General features: G+C 54.6%; 2 protein-coding genes across 6 annotated transcripts in view; both read left to right on the forward strand.

The window, feature by feature from the left end:
* Window positions 1–7,475, forward strand: part of CCDC13 (coiled-coil domain containing 13) — a 52,758-nt gene extending 45,283 nt beyond the window's left edge. For both annotated transcript variants that reach the window (XM_082724449.1, XM_082724448.1), the window contains exons 14-16: window positions 3,010–3,164; window positions 6,040–6,154; window positions 6,710–7,475. In XM_082724449.1, the coding sequence (XP_082580575.1) occupies window positions 3,010–3,164; window positions 6,040–6,154; window positions 6,710–6,962 (523 nt within the window). In that variant the 3' untranslated portion in view covers window positions 6,963–7,475. The remainder of the gene's footprint in view (window positions 1–3,009; window positions 3,165–6,039; window positions 6,155–6,709) is intronic.
* On the forward strand, window positions 3,061–21,542 carry HHATL (hedgehog acyltransferase like). 4 transcript variants are annotated; one of them, XM_082724503.1, is made up of 12 exons: window positions 3,061–3,164; window positions 14,191–14,309; window positions 14,716–14,783; window positions 15,320–15,433; window positions 15,551–15,745; window positions 16,111–16,320; window positions 16,665–16,836; window positions 17,303–17,447; window positions 17,567–17,602; window positions 20,362–20,563; window positions 20,966–21,107; window positions 21,307–21,542. In XM_082724503.1, exons 2-12 carry the CDS (start codon window positions 14,204–14,206, stop codon window positions 21,429–21,431), a joined length of 1,515 nt encoding a protein of 504 aa, XP_082580629.1. In that variant the 5' UTR covers window positions 3,061–3,164; window positions 14,191–14,203; the 3' UTR covers window positions 21,432–21,542. The 4 variants fall into 4 exon arrangements, with proteins under 4 accessions (XP_082580629.1, XP_082580627.1, XP_082580630.1 ...); XM_082724501.1 differs by lacking the exon at window positions 3,061–3,164 and adding an exon at window positions 7,572–12,483; XM_082724502.1 differs by lacking the exon at window positions 3,061–3,164 and adding an exon at window positions 12,538–13,643.
* The last annotated feature ends 7 nt before the right edge of the window (window positions 21,543–21,549 follow it).

Below are 21,549 nucleotides of genomic sequence, written 5' to 3' on the forward strand. Positions count from 1 at the left end.
AAGACTTGATTAGAAAGTGAAACTGTGGGACACCTGAGTGGCTCAGTCAGTTGAGTGGCTGCCTTCGGCCTCAGTCATGATCCCAGTGTCCTGGGATCGAGTCCCATATTAGGTTCCCTGCTCAGTGGGGAGCCTGCTTTTCCCTCTCCCTCTGCCTGCTGCTCCCCTGCTTTTGCTCTCTCTCTGACAAATAAATAAAATTGAAAGAAAGAAAGAAAGAAAGAAAGAAAGAAAGAAAGAAAGAAAGAAAGAAAGAAAGAAAGAAAGAAAGAAAGAAAGAAACTGCGGAGGCCTGGGGAGGAGCAGCCCCAGACCAGGTGAAGGAGGCTGGCCCCGGTGTGTGTGCAGAGGAAGAGCTGCAGGGCCTGTGGATAAATCAGAAGCCGCAAGCAGCAAGGAAGAGAGAGAAGGCAAGAGTGCTGCCGGGTGTTTAAGCTAGGCTACCGTATGGTTGGCGGTGACATTTATCAAGATGAGGAAGGCACATTTGGGAAGGAGAAACCAAACGTTTGGTTGTTCCTAAACTCTGTGGGAATCATCAAGTGCTTTCACATTACTGTGGTGTTTGCTGTTTGTTTATTTCCTCCAACACAAACAGAATACGAACCTCAGTAAAATGCAAACATCGCTGAAATACACGACAGAAAAATGAAAGCCCCTCACCCTTGCCCTGCTGTCTAGTCAGTAACTGGTGCACGTCCCTGTTGTCAGCGCATTGGCTGAGTTTCCTGAACGCTGGTATCTATTTGTTTTTAAATTTTTAATCTGTTATAAAATTTTTAATTAGGTTATATATTATGCATAATCTTCTGCTACTTCATTCACTCAATAATGTATCGCAGACATCCTCTTCAGGTCAGTACATATTCTTTTTTATGGCCAAGGAGCATTTTTATTGTGTTAACCCACTATGATTTATTTTTCCTTTATTTATATAAGCGGCATCATATTATACGCATTCTTGTGGCACTTGTTTTTCTTCTCTGATCCCACGATGTGGAGATCTGTGTTTGTATATGTAGCTCTACTTCATTCCTTCTCGTGGCCAGACCAGTGCTGTCCAGCAGAACTTTCTGCGATGGTGGAGGTGTACTATAGCTCTACTGTCCAGTGCAGGGGCCGTTAGCCACATGTGACTTGGATCAGTTGAAATGGGGCTGGTGTGACTGAAGAACTGAATTTTTAATTATATTTCCTTTTCATTGATTTCAGTTGAAATAGCTACCTGTGGACATAGGGCTGGCAGCCACTGTGTTGAACCCTGCCCTATTCTATCACATTCCATGGTATGAATATTTACCACTTATTCTGTACTTCCTCTATTGATGGACTTGTAGGCTTATGTGGGTTGTTTTTTGTTGTTGTTGTTTTTGGGTTTTTTTTACTTTTGCAAATAAAGTTTCAGGGAACATGCTTGAACAAGTCAAGTTAGTAGCTGAAAAGCTGTGTTAGTATACAGCTTTGTGTTGGTAGTTGTATGCTGTTGATAATTGTCACCATTCTGCTCCTTCTTCACTCTTCACTGAAGTGGAAGACCACTTCCTCCAACACTGTAAATTTCCAGACCTCCACTCTGATTTGCATGTGTGTATGCAACCCTTTGCTTAGGTTACATTCCAGGGAGTCCTGGCCTTCTAGCTGAATCTTTTGTATCATAGAAGTCTGAAATGCCATACCTACCCACAGGAGAAACTGTAACCCCAGCCTCAGTGAGATTAGAGACATCTTTCATGTGAAATGGCCAAATGGCAGTATCTTCAAGTCCCATGAATTCATGATGAGCATATGGAAAATAATAATAAGTCATAACAATAAATAATAATAAACAGAAGGCATTCACTAACCCCGAGAAAAGCAAAAAAATTAAATAAGAAAGAAAATGTGATCATTGCCACGCTCCATGTTTGAATAATTATTCTAATGTAACTCCCTGTGGTAGACAGGATTTTTGTCTCCCATGCCCTTCACTCCCTGCTGTTGTGTCTGAGAACACTTTATGATATATGGCAAAAGGGACTTTGCAGATGTAATTATAGTTATGGGCCCTAAAATAGGAAGATTATCCTGGATTACCAGGTGGGCCCAATCTAATCACTTGAGCTCTTAAAAGCAGAGAAATTTCTCCAGCTGGGGTCATCCAGAGAGATGCTACAGAAGAAGTCAGATAGATTCAGAGCATGCTCAGGGTATCTGTTTGGCCTTGAAGCTATAGAGGGCCAAGGGACCGCCAAAAGATGAAAATCACCCAGCCAACAGCCAGCGGGAAACAGGGACCTCAGTCTTTCAACTGGGACTGAATGCTTTTAAATAACCTGAGTAAGACTGGAAGTGGACTCTCCCCCAGAATCTCCACGTAAGAGTCCGGGTCAGCCAACCCCTCTGATTTTGGCTTGTGGAACCTGGAGCAGACTAACCAATAGAGCCTGCTGAACTTTGACTTTCAGAACTGTGAGATAATAAATGCGTGTTGTTCTAAGGTGCTAAGTTTGTGGTAATTTGTTACAGCAGCAACAGAAAACTAATACACCCCTTACTATTAATTTAGCTGAAAAATGGTATGTAATTACCTTGGGAGATGGAGGGGTGATTCTGTTTGGTAAGGGCTGACTCTGTTTGAGAGGGCTAAACTCAAGCTAAATTCTCGTGTTGCGTGACAGGAAGTCTAAAGATTATATTTAAACCTTGAAAAATAGCAGTATGGGCATCTGTAGAAATACGGCAGTAAATATTCAAAGAAACAGCTCAAAGTGTTCTAAGCGATTGCTTCTGGAAAGCCGGAAATGGGAGTGGGGAGGAGTGTGAGCGGCTGGCAAGCTTTTCATTTTAAGCCTTGGAGAGAACTATATGATTTTTAAACACATGTTCCTGTGTTCCTGCAGTAAAAATAAAGGACAAGTCACACCACCACTGGTGTAAGATGCGCCTGCCTCTCTGAGAGCCAGAGCCGCTGGGGTGGGGGCTGCCCCTACCTGCCCTGGGGTACAGCAGCCCTTCCTGTCTGATCCCCAGGGTAGAGGAGAGCAACAGCAAGCTTCTGGAATCTGAGAAGAAGCTGCAGGAGGAGCGGCACCGCAGCGTGGTGCTAGAGCAACATCTCGAGAAGATGCGCCTGGAGCCTGGGAGGACGTCGGTCAGCCAGAGAGCAGCCCCCAGGAGCAAAACAGGTAGGGGCTGGACCAGGGGCCCCAGTGTCGGGGCGGGGTGGAGGCAGCCTTGTTGCTAATGGAGGAGCCCATCAGCAGCACCGCTTCAGTCCCTTCGAGAAGAACATGGGAAACAGAGGCCTCCATCAGGGTGGCACTCTGCCTGCCCGTGCTGCTGGGGTCCTCTTTCCTTGGCCTCCTGGTCAGAACCAGGAGCCCCAACAGGCTCGCACGTGGCCCTGACTCAGACATCTGCAAACCCTTCCGTGGGGTGACCGTGCCTCTGCTAAATGACCTCAGCTGCCACCCCCACCCCAGCCCTGAACCCTCTGCCCCAAGCTGAGGCTGTTTAGAGTTGGTCCCGGAGCAAAGTTGGCCTGCAAAGAGGCCTGGGCAGCAGTGGCTGACCAGGAGAAGACTCTGTCTCTGCTGCTGGCTGCATTTGAGCAGGGATGACGTACGCAGGGGTGATGGGGCTTCTCCATAGGCCTGGGAACGGGGCTGCTCCATCTTCTGTCCCACCATGCCCAACATGCACCCTCCATGGTCTAAGATGGTGCCTTTAGCTTCCCCACCAGCAGCAGGAAGGAGAGGAAGGACAACCTGCTCCTCACCTTTTAAGGGCACGAGGCTAAGTCTGCTTGTGTCACTTCTGCCTTCATCCCTAGGACAGATCCTAGTCACATGACCATGCGTAGCTGCAGAGGGAAATTTTGTTGTCCTCAACTAAAAGATTTATTTCTCTAACACAGTGATTTTTTAAAAAAGATTTTATTTATTTATTTGAGAGAGAGAGCACAAGAGCTGGGTAGAGGGAATAGGGAGAGGGAGAAGTAGACTCCCCACTGAACCAGGAACCTGATGTGGGGCTTAATGCGGGGCTCAATCCTAGGACTCTGGGATCATGACCTGAGTTAAAGGCAGACGCTTAACCAACTGAGCCACCTTGGTGCCCCTAACACAGTGATTCCCGGTGTGATCCCCAGACCAGCAGCATCAGCATCTTATGCGGCTGGGCCGAGCTAGGGGTGCAGGAGGCCAGCACCAGAATCCAAGGAGGGAAGAATCTTTAGTACAGAGGGGCTAGACCTGCCTCCCTCTAATGTCCCCATCCCAATCCCCAACAGGCTCTGGAGTGGAGGTCCACCCCCCACTGCCCTGCCTCTAAACACTGCATTCTATCCCCCATCCCCTCCCTTAACAAGGACACTCAGACCTTTGTCCCCAGCCCAGATAAGATCATAATGCTCCAGAAACACATGTCAAGATGAGGTACAAAGCAGAAGTTGTGCACTTTTCCCTTATCCCATCAGCAGAGCCGAGAACTCAAGAGCCCTTCCAGTAGCTGCTGAGGTCCAGGCTGGGGAAGGTCCCAATAGGTTAGCCCTGCTGGACCTTCAAGAATAGGTCCTCTAGGAATGTGGTGTCACTAGGTCTGGGGCTTATGTCCTGAGTAACCCAACCATGGGGTGCTCAGCCACAGCAGAACAAATCATTTTAGTTCTGCCTGGACAGCAAAGAGCATCTGCTTGACAGAAAGTGTCCTTGTGGTCTTTTCCACCTGCCGGCCTGTGATGTGGGCAGAGCACCACTACTTCACGGATTAGAGCACCACCACCACCCCCATCTGTAGAAAGAGGAGACCTGAGTCTGGAATTTGGTCCCTCCAATGGCAGTTACACTCCAGTGAGGAAGATGGGTAATTTACAAAAACAAAACAAAACAAAAAATAGTAAGAGATATGCTAAGTCAGATGGAGGCTGGGGCTGGGGCTGGCAGCTGAGGAGGGGATAGGAGGCACTGAGAGAGCAGCTGGTTTCCAGGAGGCCTGTGAAGACCTCACTGAGGAGCTGGCATCCACACAGAGATAGCAGGAGGGGCAGGCGATGAGGTGTACAGATACTTTACAGAAAAGCAAGTGCAAAGGCACTGCAGTGAGAGCTTGGCTGGAGGCTTGAAGGAAAAGCAAGGCATAGCAAGTGAGGTTGGCACGTGGTGAGGGGAGGGGAGCATGAGGCAAGCTCAGAGAAATGACAGAATTCTGAGGAGCTGGTCTGATCACTTAGGGCCTCAAGGTAAAAAAATGAATTCACCCAGGCCTCACAAAGCTCTGGAGGCAAGAACTATTATCCTCGTTTTACAGATGAGAAAACCAGCTCAGAAAGGTTGATGGTTTACCAGAGGCCACACAGCAGGGGGTGAAAACCAAGTCTACTGATGCCAGGTGATTTTCCCTGGGCCACACCATCCCTAAGAACCGCGCCACCTCTGAAGGCCTTTTCTGCACGGGTTTTCTGATGCCAGATGGTACCCAAATTCCTACCAGTCACCTTTGATTTCTTTTTCTGAGTATTCTGTGGCCTCTGGCCCAGGCCACCATGGACCCCCTATATGAATGTAGGGAGCCGGTCAGGGTAGGCCTTGGAGGCAGGGAGGACTCAGTGGTATGAGGGCATAAGAGACAGTGGTGATCTAGACTCAGGCTCAAATGCAGAGCAGACTTCAGCCCTGGCTGCCTGCCAGAAACTTGTGAATTGCAAAGATGGAGACAGTCAGGAGAGGACCCACCTTAGTAAGCACAATCAGGACTGTAGAAGAGACCAAAGCGTGAGTCCAAGGGAATACAGAGCAAGCATCAAGGAAGGAGGCAGCCCTTGTCCTGCATCTTAAAGAAAAAAAAAATTTAATTGAAGTATAGTTGACACATAGTGTTAGTTTCAGGCGTAGTGATCTGACAACTTAATAGGCTATGTGCCATGTCCTCCATATTGAAGGAAGTATAATGTTTCAGAAAGTGGGAAAGCAAGAAATAGGCAGTGGAGTGGAGAGGGGGGAAGGAGAGACTTTACACAGGGCCATGACCTCATCACAGAAAGTGGCTGCTGCTGCCCCACAGGTCTGCCCACCTCCAACACCAGGCTCAACCCGAACGGGAGTGAAAGGAAGGACCCATCCTTCACCCAGCTCTCCAATGTGCCCATGGAAGCTCAGATGGAGGAGCTGACCACCAGGTGCTCTCCTGTCCCATCTTCCTGAGGGTGGCATTGTCTGGGTGGCAGTACTTCCATGGGCAGAAGGATCATGTCTCTCCCCATTTGGGTTGTTTGTCCAGAAGGCCGCTGCCTGCTGGTCCTGGATTCTAAGCCTGCAATTCAGCAGCTGGCCATCAGAGGGCAAAGAGACCCAGCTGCATCTCTGATGGCCTCCAAGTTCCAAGAGTTTGACTAAGCCTGGGTTGCTGAAGCCACTTTTCTCACTCAGTTAAACTTTCAGGGTCAAAAACAGTGATGTTCAAGGAAGGGTGGGGGGACCCCTACAAATTAGTACTCATCCTTGAGGCAGCCAACATTTGGGGGAACTACAGGGTGCCAGGCCCAGGGCTGTGGGCGGGTACAGAGAGGAATCCCACATGGTACTCCCCCAGGGTCCAGGGGAGGAAGGGAGAGGTCAGAGAGCTGCAAGAGCAGCTGTGCCACCAGCCCTGTCCCCAGTACCCCTGTACACATGTGTGCTAGCACATGTATGCTAGCGTGGGCCACACTGAGCCCTTTCTTCACGTGGCCCAGGCTGGCCATCCAGGTGGAAGAGAATGAAATGCTGAAGGCTGCCCTGGGCAGTGCCCTGCGTGGAAAGGAGGAGGATTTCCGAATGTACCACGAGACCCTGGGCCAGGTGAAAGGGGTCTTTCTGCAGGCCCTGCGGCAGCAGAAGGCGGACACTACCAGGATGGTGGCCCGGGGTCAGCCTGGCGGGACGGGCAGCCTTAGGCCCGGAGAGGCCTCCACTGCTCCCGGAAGCCAACCTGGGCCAACCAGCTAAGCCCCTTCTCCTGGAAGAGGTTTCCCAAGGGTGGCCAAAGCCAACACGTCAGACCTGGAGGGCAAAGGAGAGGCCCAAGCAGAGCCCCGGAGGTGAACCTTGAAACTGGACAGGCCGGACAATGGCAGTGGAGGAGGTCCAGCAGCCCTCTCGGCGCCAGCAAGAGATTGGGATGGCCAGCCAGCTGTGGAAAGACAGAGGCAGCCCCTGAGGCCGGTGCTCATCGCCCTTGGCCCCAGCCCCAGCTGGGAGGCCCTGCAGTCCCACAGGACTCCATCCGCACGGGACAGTCTGAGGGCTCCAACTGCGAACCTCCCCCAGCCTCACCCCTCCACCTTCCTAGGGCATTACCCCCACACTCCCCCAGCTACCCCTCCATGGCTCCATCTGTGGCCACCCTGACCTTTGAAGCCTTGGCGGCACATGCTCCCCACCACTTTGTCAGCCCACTCTTTAGGGCTCTTCCTCAGCTGCAGACCTTCGGACTGATAATAATAATGACTATTTTCACAATCGTCACAGGTCCCCAGTGAGTGAGCATCTGCTGTGGAAACCTGACCCCGTCTAGTCTTCTAGTGACCCAGGGATTTGTCACTCTCTTTTGCTGATGAAGAAACGGAGGCTTTTAGAAAGGAGTTGGGCTAACATTTAACCCTGGGTAGGGGGGCTGACTACAAAAGCAGGGTCTTCCAAGTTGAGCGATTCGCTTATCCCCAGCCAGCTGCTCCAGGAGTCCTCTCCATTTGCTCCCACAGGCTGCAGCTAGTGGGTGCTGGTGAGGGGCGGGGAGCGCTGGGCAGGAGCTTCAGGCAGGGAAGGGAGGTTCTGAGGCAGTGAGTCCAGTCCAAGGCACAGTGTTCCTCTTTCATGGCCAATTAGGGGTGAGCCCCCAATGTCCCTCTGTCACAGCGTCATCCCCCCACCTCACTACACTCACAGCCCTGGGGAAGGGTGGCCCTAAGGAAAGTCACCCACAGCCGTACAGACCAACCAGACCTCTTAACCACACGTGGGTACACAGAGGTCCCCACAAAGCTGCAGGTGCACAGAAATACCTAGACCCAGGAGCACCCAGCAGCATGGTGCATACACGCGCCCCCAGACCATGTCAGCTCCAAACTCACAGGCCTGCCACATGGGCACGTGCTCACACCCCAGCACACGAAGACCAGTCACTTGCATGGTGACTCACAGGTGCGGGCATGCGGGCCATACAGAGACCTCCCGGAGGGAAGCCCTCTGGGGCTCCTGGGAACTCTCTGCTCAGGCCCTTCCTCAGGGGGTGGGGCTGTGCAGGTACTGTGTGCTGCCCACCCCCCAGCCAGGACACCCCTAACCCCATCTGGAGTGGCACAGGTCTAGAGGTACCCTGGCAAGTACAATGAAGGTCATCAGGATGAAGCCACAATGCTGATGGGGTCCTAAGTGTCCCAGGAAAGGAAGAGTTTATCTCTGATTCCTTGTGAAAGGAGCTGGCCAGGTACAGCCAGAGGACTGAGAGGCCCTGTGCGGGAAGGGACAGTGTGTGACGGTGAGGAGTGGCCTAAAGCAGAGTTAGGGCCCCAGACCGAATAGACAGTGCCTTCCCCTGCAGGCATGGGGAAGCCCCCACAGGGGGATCTGAGTGTGGGCGGTGCATGCTCCAGCCCTCAGTGGGGTCCCTGGGAGGGATAAGCAGGCAGAGGACCAGCTGTCCTTCCTCAGGGATGGGCAGAGGCAGGGATCTCCTCAGGGAGCGCCAGGATGGCATCACACACATCCTAACCACTGGAGGGTCGTTTGGCTGCCCTTCCTGGCTCAGGGGGGCATCTGAGAGAGAAAAGGGCATCAAGTAACAGGGTCTGAATAGGTGGGGGTGCCTGGGGCACATCTCTTTCCCCATTCATCAGCTTCATGACCTTGGGCGTGTTATTTAACCTCTCCAAGCCCCCATGTCTTCATCTGTAAAATGCGGACAGGAATAGAAGCCTCCTTAAAGGGCTGCTGTTCTATGTGTCAGGCACGGCGGTGTCAGCCACTGTCTACTCAGCTGGCCGGCCATCAGGCAGTGGGTGCCACTGGCACACCAGCCTCTTCAGGCCTGTGAGGGGCCCAGAGGTCAATCTGACTTGCTGTTTTCAGGGAGCTCCTGGTCAAGTCAGATGGCATAAGAAGTAGGGCCACGAGGAAGCAGGAGGTTATGGGATGCAGAGACGGAATGCAGCCCCTCAGAGCCTCTCACCACCTGTGCTGAGGCTTCCAGGCTCATCACCCAGATTTGGATGGAGTAGGGGCTGTTTGTATTTCCCTGAGGGGTTGGGGCTCGGGGGTGGAAGGGGAAGGCTCAGGAGAGCCAGGGAGCAGAGCTTTCTAAGGCAGGGAGGGGTTGTCAGAGGGACTAAGGACTGGGGCCCTGAGGATCTGGATGCAAGTGGGCCAGGCATGGAGTGGGGCAACCTGGTCTGTCCAGCTTAGTGCCCGTGGTCCCTCCCAAGCCGCACCACCTGTCTCTGGGACCCTTCCCTCGGGCGGCTGGGCAGTGGGTGGACAGCAGTTGGGCTGGACTTGCCTTTCACAGATGAGAACACTGAGGTCTGTGCCCAGAACCAAAGGTCAGAGCAGAAGGAGGAGAGGTGCTTGGAGAGCCGAGGGGCAAGGACAAGTAAAAGGGCTGGGCTGGGGAGAGGCTTCACGTGAGGACTCTCCCTGGCTGCACCTCAGGCAGGTGCGGGAGGCCTGGTGCTCAGGTTCCTCCACTGACAGGTGTGACCTGGTAGAGCTGTGGGTGTGGCTTGGCCTCCATCCCCACGAAGGCCTCTGGGGCACCACCACGGAGCTGGACAAGGTAACAGCCTGGCTTAGGCTGATTCAAGCTCCAAATACATTCCATTGTCATGGGACCCCTCCCTGCTTTCAGCAGCTCAAGGCAGGATGGCCTGCAGTGGTGGTCCTCTTCTGAGCCCGCATATGCAGTGCCAGGAACCAGCCTCCCCTCTCCCTCTGCACCGCCAGCGCCGGCGAGCCCACAGTCACCCCACCCATTCTCCACAGGCACTGCCTGCAGTCCCCAAGCCTTGCATATACCCACTACTCTCCATGCATTTTTACTTCGAGCAACAACACACCGAGAAATGAAAAGAGACGCTGAGACCTGAGAGAATTGCCCTACCCCTGCCCATTACAGCTCTCCCAGGGGCCCTGGCTGCCTTCGAGATGCTGACCCAGGCCCTTGTGCTGGTCTAAGCCCAGTCTGCTTCCTCCCCTTGTTCTGTGGGCTGATCACGCCAGGCACCCTTCTTTGCCACTACCCTCATACAGGATGGAGCTGGCCTTGGACTGTCCAGCGCCAGGTCTAAGAGACCTCCTGAGCCCTCTATCCAGCCTGCCATCCCCAAATGCCAGGCTCCCTGCAGATGCCACTGTGCACAGCTCCTGCTATGTGAGCCCTGCTTCTCTGGGCTTCTTGGGTGAGACCTCTGTGGCTTTCTTTATGAGCAATTCAGTGAGCCATGCCCTTCATGGAGTGAGTCATGGAATCCCCCCAAAAGCCCAATAATGTCAGAGCAGGCCCATTTACAAATGAAGATCTGAGGCTCTGAGAAGCAGATCCCACCAGCGAGGCAGATCTGGGACTCAGGAACAAGTCAGCTGGCTGAACCTGGCTCTTGACTGCAGAGCCAAACCCCCCATCTGCTTCTCTGAGCCATTCTCTTTGAGTCTCATGGGCGTACCAACTAGATGGCTGGCCCAAGCTGGTCACAATGTGCACCCAGGGTGGATGAGTGGGGTTCTTGCCTGCAGGGTTATCAGCCCCAGAAGCTTACGGGGCTGAACTCCTTGTTCATCAGCATCCTTTTCTATCAAATGGGGGAAATGGAAACACCTTCCCTAGGGGTTGTGGTGTTATTAAAAAGAGTAAGTCCATGTAAAGCCTTAGAACCATGTCCAGCTACTGTGATTAACTTACTGCCCTTCTAACAACCATTGACTCTACCTTGGGACTCTGCTCAGCTTCACCCCGATGCCCACCCCTATCCAGAAAGCCCTCCCTAACCCCTGTATTCTGGCTGAGGCATCCATCCCTGATGCTGGCCAACTCGAGTGCCCATGATTCCAACTGCCGCCCTCACCCAGCCTCTATACTGTGCGGTAATCTTGGTGTACACTTCTTGGAGGTGGGCACCAGTGATGAAGGCCTCCATGTTGTTCTGTTGCGTTGTTCTGATGCTGAGGTCTCCTTGCTTCTTCCTCTGGGCCAAAGGGTCTGCTAGGGAGGAATCTCATTGCCTAAAGGCATTGTGGGAGGGTAGGGGACTCTCCCCTTCTCAGATCTTGGTCAGGCTCTGGAAGTTCCCTTATTAGGGGGTGGAGGAGGGTCACAGGGCACAACACCTTCTTTCCCCATCCTCTGCTGAGCCCATGGCTGGAGTCCAGGGATCAGCAGGAGTTCCAGGACCTGTCCTGTGACTTGTTACAGTCACACAGCTCCTTCAAACCCCCAGACCCCATGTCCCGCTCACTGCACATGCCTGAATTGGCCCCCACAGAGAAGGCACAAGGACACCCAGCTCCCCTAGACTCTGGGGTCCTCTTCCTAAAGGGTGTTCTTGTCCTCTTGGCAGGTTCTTTAGGATACTCTTACCCATTGGGAAGGAGGGGCTGAGGCCTTGGGTGCCCCTTGCATGAATGAGGGACATGTCCTGCTGCCCCCAGAGGGCTTCTGGTTGGTTAGGGACATTCAAGAGATTCCAGTCACTCCAAGAACCTATTTAAGCCTTGCCAGGTGACCCTGCTAGCACCTCGCCACCTGGACAACTGCCTGTGGGACTGGGCTGGGGTATGGGACCCCCTCCACCACGTGTCTCATGCCAGTTCCAATCCTACCAGTCAAGCCAGTCCTCCCCCAGACACTAACACCTGGGCAGCAAGGATTCTTGATATAGTGAAATGAACCAGGACAGGGGACTGGATGGATCTGCCCTGGGACAGCCCTTGGGAGTTCCCATGTAAAGATGTGGGCTAGAGTATGGAGCTGAGCATGCAGTGTGCATGTGTGTGCATGTGATGAGGGCAGGGCTCACAAGAGGCCAGTGCGGGTTTCCCAGAAGACTTCCCGGAAGAGGGGAGTTCTGGTCAGCAGGGAGAGGAAGGCACAGGCTCTACAGACCAAGAGAGGCAGGCTGAAGTGAGGTCCAGGTGTCCCTGTTAGAGCCTATGCCACTAGCCACCCCTTCCCCCACCCCTGCCCCCCCACGATCCTCCCTGCGGCTCCCTGTGGCCAGCAGCTCTGCAGCGCTCCGCTCTGCTCCACTCTGCTTCACTCCACTCCGCTCCAGGAAGGCCACCTCCTCCCTGCCCTCCTCCACCCTCCTCCTGCTGTCACCACTCACCGCTCATAGCCTTGAAGGGGTGGGGACCCCAGGCCTGGACACACCCCACTGTGGCCCCAGAGCCTAGCTGGTCGGACGGACGCACGGTTGGACGCAGGACCCCGGAGCCCCGAGGTGGGCAGTGTGCCAGGGTCCCTCACAGCCTTCTCAAGGTCAGTGCCAGCGGGGAATTCAGCTACTCTGGGGTCCTTGAGACCCATGGAGCCCACCTTAAGCCCCTCATCCCAGACTTCAGGTCCCAAAGCAGTCTTTACCTCAGGTGTGCCTGAGGCAGGCAGGATCAGGGGGCAGGGGGCAGGACTGTATCCAACGGGCCCAGGTCCGGGGGTCTATTGGAAGAGGTCACAGGCCAGGGGCCAGCCTTGGTCCTGCTCATGGAGGCCTCACTGGGGACACCCCGCACCGGCCATGGGGAGCTAAAATTGGAAAGTAGCAAGTGGGAGGCAGCTGACAAAGCTATTTCTCGGGCTCTTCACTGTGCTCCGGTTTCAAGCTCCTGCTCCATTAACCCGATCCTCCAGGCCTCCCTCCCCCCACCTGGCTGATGAGGAGACGCCTCAGCCCTCAGGCCAGCACTGCTGTAGTTAGTCTGGAGAGCCCCCTGGTATGGGCAGGGGCGGAAATGCTCTTCTCTTATCTGAGATTCCAAAGGGCTCCCTGGGAACACACAATCCTGTCCCATGCTCTCTGTGTGACCTTGACAGGTCCCCTCCCCTCTCTGGTCCATGACCCCTCTGTATATGAAGTGGGGAGAATGCTGACTCTGGGGGGCTGGGAGAGCTGGTTACAATGCTGGGAAAGGAAATTTGGGGGAGGAAGATCAGGGTGGGAAACCGGGCCATGCCAGCCACCTCTTGGCCCAGCCCAGCCCAGCCCAAGAAAGTGCTTAGACACATTCTTCCCTTTAATTTGGCCCTGGGTCTGTTACCCAAGGCACCCTTGGGAAAGCCCAAGTCCAGGCTGGAGCATAGGAGAGGCATACAAGGGGGTGGCCCATCCTGGAGACAACTAGGCCCTGGAAGAAGGGAGTGGCTAGCCTCACCCTGAGCCTGATACTGGTCAGCACCTTGGACAGAGGCCAACGCCCTCCCTGGGGCCCTGTCTGGCCCTGCCTGGCCCCACACCCACTACCCCAGGGCACCTCTTCAAATAGCACCGCCTCTAGCCAGTATCCAGGGCCTGAAGACACAAGCACTGAGAGTGGGCTGGTGTAGCCACGGACACAGGGCAGGGAACAGGGAAGTGGCGGGCTGGGGCTCAGGGGCTGGTTGGGGCAATGGGAATCAGTGAGAGGCTGGAGGCTGAATGAGAGGTAAGAAAGCTCAATACTGGGGACAGGACCTGGGAGGCCAGGAGATCTCAGGGAAGTGAAGGCAGCTCTGGAGGGGTGTGGGAATCCGAGAAGAGGGCATGGGCAGTGGGGGGCGGGGGGCATTGTCAGGAACTGAAGGAGGTTTACTGAGGGGGTTGGGGGTCCTGGGGGTGAGAAACATGATTGAGGTGACATAGATGGAGTCCCCCCCCATGTGAAGGTCACCTGAGGCCTTGGCAGGAACCGTTCAAGCAAAGGGTGGGGACCAGTCCACCTGAAAGGTATGAAAGGGTCAATGAAGGTAGGCGGGCAGGCTGAGAGTGAAGATTACGCTTTCAAAAGCCTTCAAATGGATGGGCAGGAGCTAGAGCAGCAGCTAGAAACAGGTACTAGATGTTATGGTGTCTGGGACGAGTGGGGGACTGGAGAAGTAGGATAATAGCTTGAGATCCCATATGGGATCCCTACCATCTCCACAGGGGACCATCAGGTAGGGCGAGGCAGGGCTAGGGGGCAGCAGTACCCTCACCCAATCTGTCTCCCCCAGCGCCACCCAGGCTATGGGCATCAAGACAGCGTTGCCTGCAGCGGAGCTGGGCTTCTACTCCCTGGTGCTGAGTGGGGCTCTGGCCTATGCTGGTCGGGGCCTCCTTGAAGCTTCACAAGGTAACAGCGGGCTCTGGAGCAGGGAGTGGGATGCTTCATCCCCTGCGGGCTTCAGGGTTCCACCCAGCAAGGTTATAAACTTCAAGGCTTCAGACCCAGGATATTTCCTAAGCCCAGGGGTTTGGGCTGAGTTAGGTGAAGTCACAGGGAGAGACAGATGCAGAGGCCCTGACAGAGATCTGCACACAGAGACAGAGAGAGAAAGAGAAACTCCTACCCTTGGAGGTATAATCAGAGACCTGGCCGGAGACACACAATGAGACCCAGAGAGAAGTAGAAGCAGAGAGAGAGAGACTTAGACCCATTTCCATCTCCCCAGGGTCATGGTCAGCCCAGCTGTAGGGGCAGGTGTGGGTGTGGGCGTGAAGTCCCCCCAGCCCCCACTGAGGCCACACTCTGTTTTCAGATGGGGCCCACCGGAAGGCCTTCCGGGAGTCTGTGCGACCTGGCTGGGAATACATTGGCCGGAAGATGGTAGGTCCCCCACAGCCCTAGGTCCCTGACAGAGGTCCCTGATCCCGGCATGTCTCTCACATCCCAGACCCTTTCCAACTCTCCCCATTCCAGATGTTCCCATGTAACAGAGGGCTCACGGTGAGGAGGGTCTCTGGCTTGAGTCTCAGAGTCTTCTGTTTCTCCACCGGTCCACCCTGTGTCTTCCTGGGGCCACATCAAGCCTGCCCCCAGGCACTGCTCATTTAGGAAATAAATTGAGACATGTTTCAGCAGGGGCCCCCAGCACCATCTTTCCCAGGAACAGTGCCATGAATGGTGGAATGTCAGGCAATATGCCGAACAGAGGGGCAGGGCAGCTCACACACCCCACCCGTCATTTCTCTCTACCTACCTGGCTGGTACTTCCCCCAGAGGAGAAAGCGAGGGCCTCCAGCCATGGCTGTCCTCTAATGCATAAGAATACGGAGGTTGGGGAGGTGCTGGGGCTCTGCTCAGCCAAAGTACCAGCCCATCCTGCCCCACTACCCCTCCTTAACTGCCCGGGCCTGCCCCAGGACGTGGCTGACTTCGAGTGGGTGATGTGGTTCACCTCCTTCCGCAACGTCATCATCTTCGCCCTCTCTGGACACGTGCTATTTGCTAAACTCTGCACGATGGTTGCCCCCCAGGTGAGTTGAACCTGAGCCACCCCAACCTCCCTTGCCAGCTCCCCCTGAGCTACAAGTGTTGGGGGTCCCACCTCCATTTGTATGGATAGATAAACCATCCCTTCTCCCTGTCCACAGCTCCGTTCCTGGATGTATGCCGTGTATGGGGCCCTGGCTGTGCTGGGCACAATGGGCCCTTGGTACCTGCTGCTACTGCTTGGCCACTGTGTCAGCCTCTACTTGGCCTCACTCTTGGGCCAGCCCTGGCTCTGTCTTGGCCTCAGCCTGGCCAGCCTCGCCTCCTTCAAGCTGGATCCCCTAATCTCCTGGCAGGTGTGCAGTGGGGAGGGGGAAGGGTAGAGAGGGGGAAGGACTAGGACCCCAACTTCTCACCCCATCCAAAGCCCTCATTTCCAGAGACTCCCCAAGCATTTCCTTCACTTCCCACCTGTCTCCAAGTCTCTGACTGGGGCACATGCCTGCCCACAGAGTGGTCCCCTCCGCCACAGCGAGGACATGTCCTGCTTGTTCCCTGTGCTATCCAAACAGTTAACATGAATGAGCCCTCAGTGGCTAGTGTTGATTGGCTCTGCAAGAGAGGAGGGAGAAGGATGAGGCTGGGCCCCTGTGGGAAGCTGGGTGGGCTTCCCAGAGACAGGGGCAACTGGTGAGCTGGCGGCCTGTTCTCTCCCATCCAGAGCGGGTTGGTAACAGGCACTTTTGATCTTCAAGAGGTGCTGTTTCACGGGGGCAGTGGTTTCACGGTACTGCGTTGTGCCAGCTTTGCGCTGGAGAGCTGTGCCCACCCTGACCGCCACTACTCCCTAGCTGACCTGCTCAAGTACAACTTCTACCTGCCTTTCTTCTTCTTTGGGCCCATCATGACCTTTGATCGCTTCCACGCCCAGGTGAGTGGACACCCTGTGGGCTTCCAGAGCAGGGCTGGGTCTCCCTCTCCAGACAGGGGCTCCCATCTCAGCTAGGGCTCCCAGGACAGGTTGCGACCTCACCTTCAGGCATGACTCTAGGATGAAGCTGTAATATCCAGCCTCCTCAGACCCCAGCTTGGGGCCATATTCCCTGCTCAGACAGGGGTCACAAGCCGGGGAAGTGACTCCAGGCTCAGGGAGGGCCGCCAGGATGAAGCCACCTCTCCCCTCACCCACGGATCCCCAGTTGGTGACCCCCCCCCCCATTCAGACCCTCCTCCGGCAGGCCTTGCCTCCCCACTCAGACACTTCGCATCTCCCAGATGAGCCAGGTGGAGCCGGTGAGGCGTGAGGGTGAGCTGTGGCGCATCCGGGCCCAGGCCGGTCTCAGCGTCGTGGCCATCATGGCCGTGGACATCTTCTTCCACTTCTTCTACATCCTCACCATCCCCAGTGACCTCAAGTTTGCCAACCGCCTCCCGGACAGCGCCCTCGGTGGGTGCTCGTCTGGGCCAGAACACGGGGCTGGGAAAGACAGAAAGACAGACCCTCTGCGCCCCAGGGCGTCACTGCTGGGGAGCTGACAGCTGAAAGGGCACAGCACCGATCCAAGGGTGGGGGAGCCGGGATTTACTCTATGAAATGCTTGGGACTTGGAGTTAGCTCTGCTCTGTGAGGCCAGAGCGATAGCTGCAGAGCCTGCCTCGCAAGGGCCTCGGATTGATTTCCACTGCCCCAATGGGGTCTCCCTGGGGCGGGCCGTACCAGCTCCTCCCCCAGGAAATGGGGGTGTGGCCTCCGTGGGTGCGGGTCGGCTGCCAGGGCCTCCTCTACGACCTGACCTGCGGAGAGAGGCTGTAGGGTAGGGCCCGGTTTCCTGCCTTCCCACCACAATTTGGGGGATCCTGGGAGCGGAGACCCACATGACTCCCCCCAGGCAGTGACGACACCCTGTCCCCAGCTGGCTTGGCCTACTCAAACCTGGTGTACGACTGGGTGAAGGCTGCCGTCCTCTTCGGCGTGGTCAACACCGTGGCGCGCCTTGACCACTTGGACCCGCCTCAGGCTCCCAAGTGCATCACAGCGCTCTATGTCTTCGCTGAAACGTGAGTGTGAGATCCGCGGGAAACACCGCAGGGATCCTCACCCTCCCGTAGCCTCTTTCTCCCATTCCCCCTGAGCTCTACTCCTGGCTGATTCACACCCATCCGCTCTCCTCCCACAGGCACTTTGACCGTGGCATCAACGACTGGCTTTGCAAGTGAGTTGGGGTAGGGGGGTAGGGTGGAGTAATGGTCACAGCCATCTCGCGAGGTATTTGACTCCGTCAGTGCAGAGATGGGTCCACGTTTTAAAAGATTCCCTGAGCCAGAGGAAGCAAAGAGGGGGTTGTGGCAGTGGGCTAGGTGAAAGGGGTTTGGACATGAATGGGGGCACTGGAGGTGAGAGAAATGGTTGGAGTCAAGACACACAGCAGGGACCCTGGACAGGACTTGGCCTATGGATTGCAGGGATCAAGAAGGAGAAGGAAATGGCCCCTAGATTCCTTTTTGCCTGGGAAGATGGAGGGGCAGCATTAGAGAGGGGTTTTATGTGAGAAATGGTTGGAATCCGGGAGATATTCTTGTGGAGGTTCAGGGAGGTTGCTGGGTCTGAGGGTCTGGAGTTCAGAGAAGCCTGGAGGACTGATGTAGCTCTGAGCTTTATGAGTGTGGGACGGTGGTCTTTAGTCCTTGGGAGTGCATACGTCCCAAGGAGAGAGAGTAAAGAAGAAGAGAGAAAGTGCAGCTGGGATTGGAGCTGGAAGGACTCCCACTGGGGGAGAGAGGAGAGTGGTAGAAGGGACTGAAAAGCGCGGTCAGAGGAGCAAGTCAGGACAGCATGACAGTCTGGAAACCAGGAAGACCACCCAGGCACGGTGGGGGCAGCTGGGTCAGATGCTGCTGGGGAAGCTAGCTAGTGAGGGGGAGACAGAGGAGTTGCTGAAGGGAGACGTGAGGTGTCTTAAGACAGCAAATAGTGGAACATGCCTGGTTGCTAAGAGGAAGTCTAAGTTTGGGAGGCAGGATAGAGAGGTGATTGACAGAGTGAGGTCTCCAAGGAGGGAGGAGGTGATGGAACCAGTGCTAGGCACAGGCGTGGCTTCAGGACAGGGAGGAAGAAGAGAAGCCAGCATGGGTGCAGGGTGGCGGGTTAGTGTCAAGAAGTAAGAGTCCACCTGAAGCCTTCAGTTTTCGCCATGAAATAGGAGGCAAGGTCAGCAGCTGAGAGATGCGGGGTTTGGCATGGAGGGAGGCAGCATCTTCATGGCCCCTTTCTTCTTGCCTAGATCCCCCCACCACACCTACTCATCATTGGGGGGAGAGATAAGGGTGGATTAGCCACTGCAGAGCATGGCAGAAGAAGCTGACTAGAGAAACCTTAGCACTGAGATCCCGGGTGGGGTTGGAGGTGGTGGATTTATGGACTCTAGCACGTGAAGGTATGAGATATTCCTCACCAGGGCTTAGCTTCTTGGGTGCAAGTGAGGAGAATGTGGGTGATTGGGCTCTTCCCGTTGGGTGGGAAGAAGTGAAGGATAAGGGGTTTTAGGTTATTTATAAAGATGACTCATTGGATTTAAGCCAGTTAAAGAGGATGGTAAAGATAGGATCTCAAGGTGAGGAAGAGAGGGAGGAGTCTATGAGATCCCAGTTCTCCAAAAGAACTGGAGCTGGGGGCCACATCAGGAGGGGGTGGGTGGAGAATGGTAACTAGGACAGAATGAAATTTCAAGTGGTGACAAAGTTGGAATATGGTGTGGAGAAGAAACCATTGGAAATGAACAGGTCAAGGCATGGAGAAGTGTTACTCAATGGGTCTTCTACTGAATTTATTTAACAAATATTTATTGAGTACCTACTATGTGCCAGGCACTGTTCTAGGCACTGGGGATACAGCAGTGAACATGGCAAAGACTCTGAACACATGGAGCTTACACTCTAGTGGGGAGAAACAGCCCATAAACAGGTAAACAAAATATATATAAGATAATTTTAGAGAGTGGTAAGCATTATGAAAAAAAATAAAACAAGTGTGATGGGATAGAAGCTGGCCACAGGATAGAAGCTTCTATAGTTGTGGTCTGGGGAAGCCTCTGTGGGATGATATTTGAATTGAGACTTGAGTGATAAGGAAATCTAGGGAAGAGAATGTCAGGGAGAAGGAGCAAGTACATAGGCTTGAGGCCGGAACAAGCTGTGTTTATCTGAGAGACAGGAAGGCAAGAATGAGGGCTAACTGGTGGGTGTGAGGTCAGGGAAGGAGGCAGAAACCAGACATCATGGGATCTTCTAGCCTTAGTAAGGAGGTGGTCTATTCTAATCGTAATGGGGAGCCTTGGGGGCACATTTGATTGTAGAAGTCCTATGATCTACTCTGACTGCCATGTGGAGAACGGATGGTAGGGGGCCAAAGGCAGAGGCAGGGAAATGACTTAAGAGACTCTTGCAATAGAGAGGAGATGACATGCTGGACAAGTAGTGGTAGTGGGGGTGGTAAGCAGCAATCAGGACTGCATAGAACCCACAGAACTTGCTGACTTGGATGTGGGGAGGGGAACTGACAGTCCAAGGCTTGAGTAGAGGGAAGTGTCATTATCCGAGATGAGGATGCAGCAGGTTTCGACAGGGATGGGGGACTCAGTCATTCAAATGAGATGTCTAGTGACAGTTGGATGTGTGAGTGAAGAAAGTGAACTAAAGACATAGATCTGGGGCTCATCAGCCTAGAGACGGTGTTCAAAGTCTTGGGTCAGATGAGATTGCTTGGGGAATGGATGAGAAGACACCGAAGTTCAAAGCTGAGCCTTCCACATTCTGAACTTGGGTAGAGGAGGACCAGGCATCTGAGATCGGGAACATGGGACATTCTCCAGGATGACAGTGTTGAGGAGGGCTGCCCTGTGGTATATTCTTTGACTTTCTCCTACTTGCCCTCTCCCACACCCCCTGCTGGTCCTTTCTCCTGCCTTTCTTGTAGGTACGTGTATGACCACATTGGTGGGGAGCACTCCGAGGTGATCCCAGAGCTGGTGGCCACTGTGGCCACATTTGCCATCACTACTCTGTGGCTTGGGCCTTGTGATATCGTTTACCTATGGTCATTCCTGAACTGCTTTGGCCTCAACTTTGAGCTCTGGGCACAGAAGCTGGCAGAGTGGGGGCCTCTAGCACAAATCGAGGTGAGTGGGAAAAGTTGGGGGCAGGGGTTGGCTGGGCCACTGGAGGGGGTGGCCTTGCTGCTCTCTGGGATCTTCCAGCCACATGTAGAGTTCCTGAAGAGTTCTCAATCCAGAACTTTCTCACCACGACTTCCTGGCTATCAGGGCAATGGCTCCCCCTGTGGGTATCTAGCACCCCCTTCTGTGGAGTGTGGACACCTGGGCCAGGCTGTGTCAGTCAGACCCTCCCCTCTGTCTGGTGGTCAGTATTCCCATCTTTAACAATGAGGGAGGGCTGCCCTGGGGACTCTCAGGGACCCAAGCTCATCCCCAGGACCTGGGGTAGCCATGTGGGCAGGGTCTCTGACCCACGGTGTCCTCTTTCCCCTGGCCCTCTTGCCAATGCCTTCTTGGACTGGGCAGGCTTCTCTGTCGGAGCAGATGTCTCGCAGGGTCCGAGCTCTCTTTGGGGCCATGAACTTCTGGGCCATCATCATGTACAACCTTGTAAGCCTGAACAGCCTTGAGTTCACAGAGCTGGTCGCCAGACGCCTGCTACTCACAGGTGAGGGATGGGGGTGTGGACACAGGAAGTGCCAGGCATTCACCTTGAGGACTGTGACCTCCTGAAATGCCACCATTGCAGCCCAACACCCCGGGGACTCAGCAGGGAGGGCCAATCATGTGGGGAGAGGCATGAGAAGGAAAGCGTCACTGAGGCTGGTGTCCTGCTCCCAGGCGTCGATGACCTCTTCCCCACACAGGCTTCCCCCAGACTACTCTGGCCGTCCTATTCGTCACCTACTGTGGTGTCCAGCTGGTGAAGGAACGAGAGCGAACCCTAGCACTAGAAGACGAGCAGATGCAGGACAAAGAGAAGCCGGAGTAGCTGGGAGGAGTAAGAGGGAAGAGGAATGGGCACTGCTCAGCTACTCCCAGGTCCGGCCCAGGTCAGGCCAGAGGGGGCCTGACGACTAGAATAAAAGACTTTTCTACCACAGTTCGGC

This window comes from Mustela nivalis (assembly GCF_964662115.1).
Source record: "Mustela nivalis genome assembly, chromosome: 1".
Lineage (NCBI taxonomy): Eukaryota > Metazoa > Chordata > Mammalia > Carnivora > Mustelidae > Mustela > Mustela nivalis.

Excerpts from the sequence above, each read along its gene's own strand:
- HHATL (XM_082724503.1), top strand. The coding sequence starts at position 14,204 with ATGGGCATCAAGACAGCGTTGCCTGCAGCGGAGCTGGGCTTCTACTCC. Across the intron at positions 15,746-16,110 it reads ATCCCCTAATCTCCTGGCAG|AGCGGGTTGGTAACAGGCAC; the intron begins GTGTGCAGTGGG and ends TCTCCCATCCAG. Across the intron at positions 20,564-20,965 it reads GGCCTCTAGCACAAATCGAG|GCTTCTCTGTCGGAGCAGAT; the intron begins GTGAGTGGGAAA and ends TGGACTGGGCAG.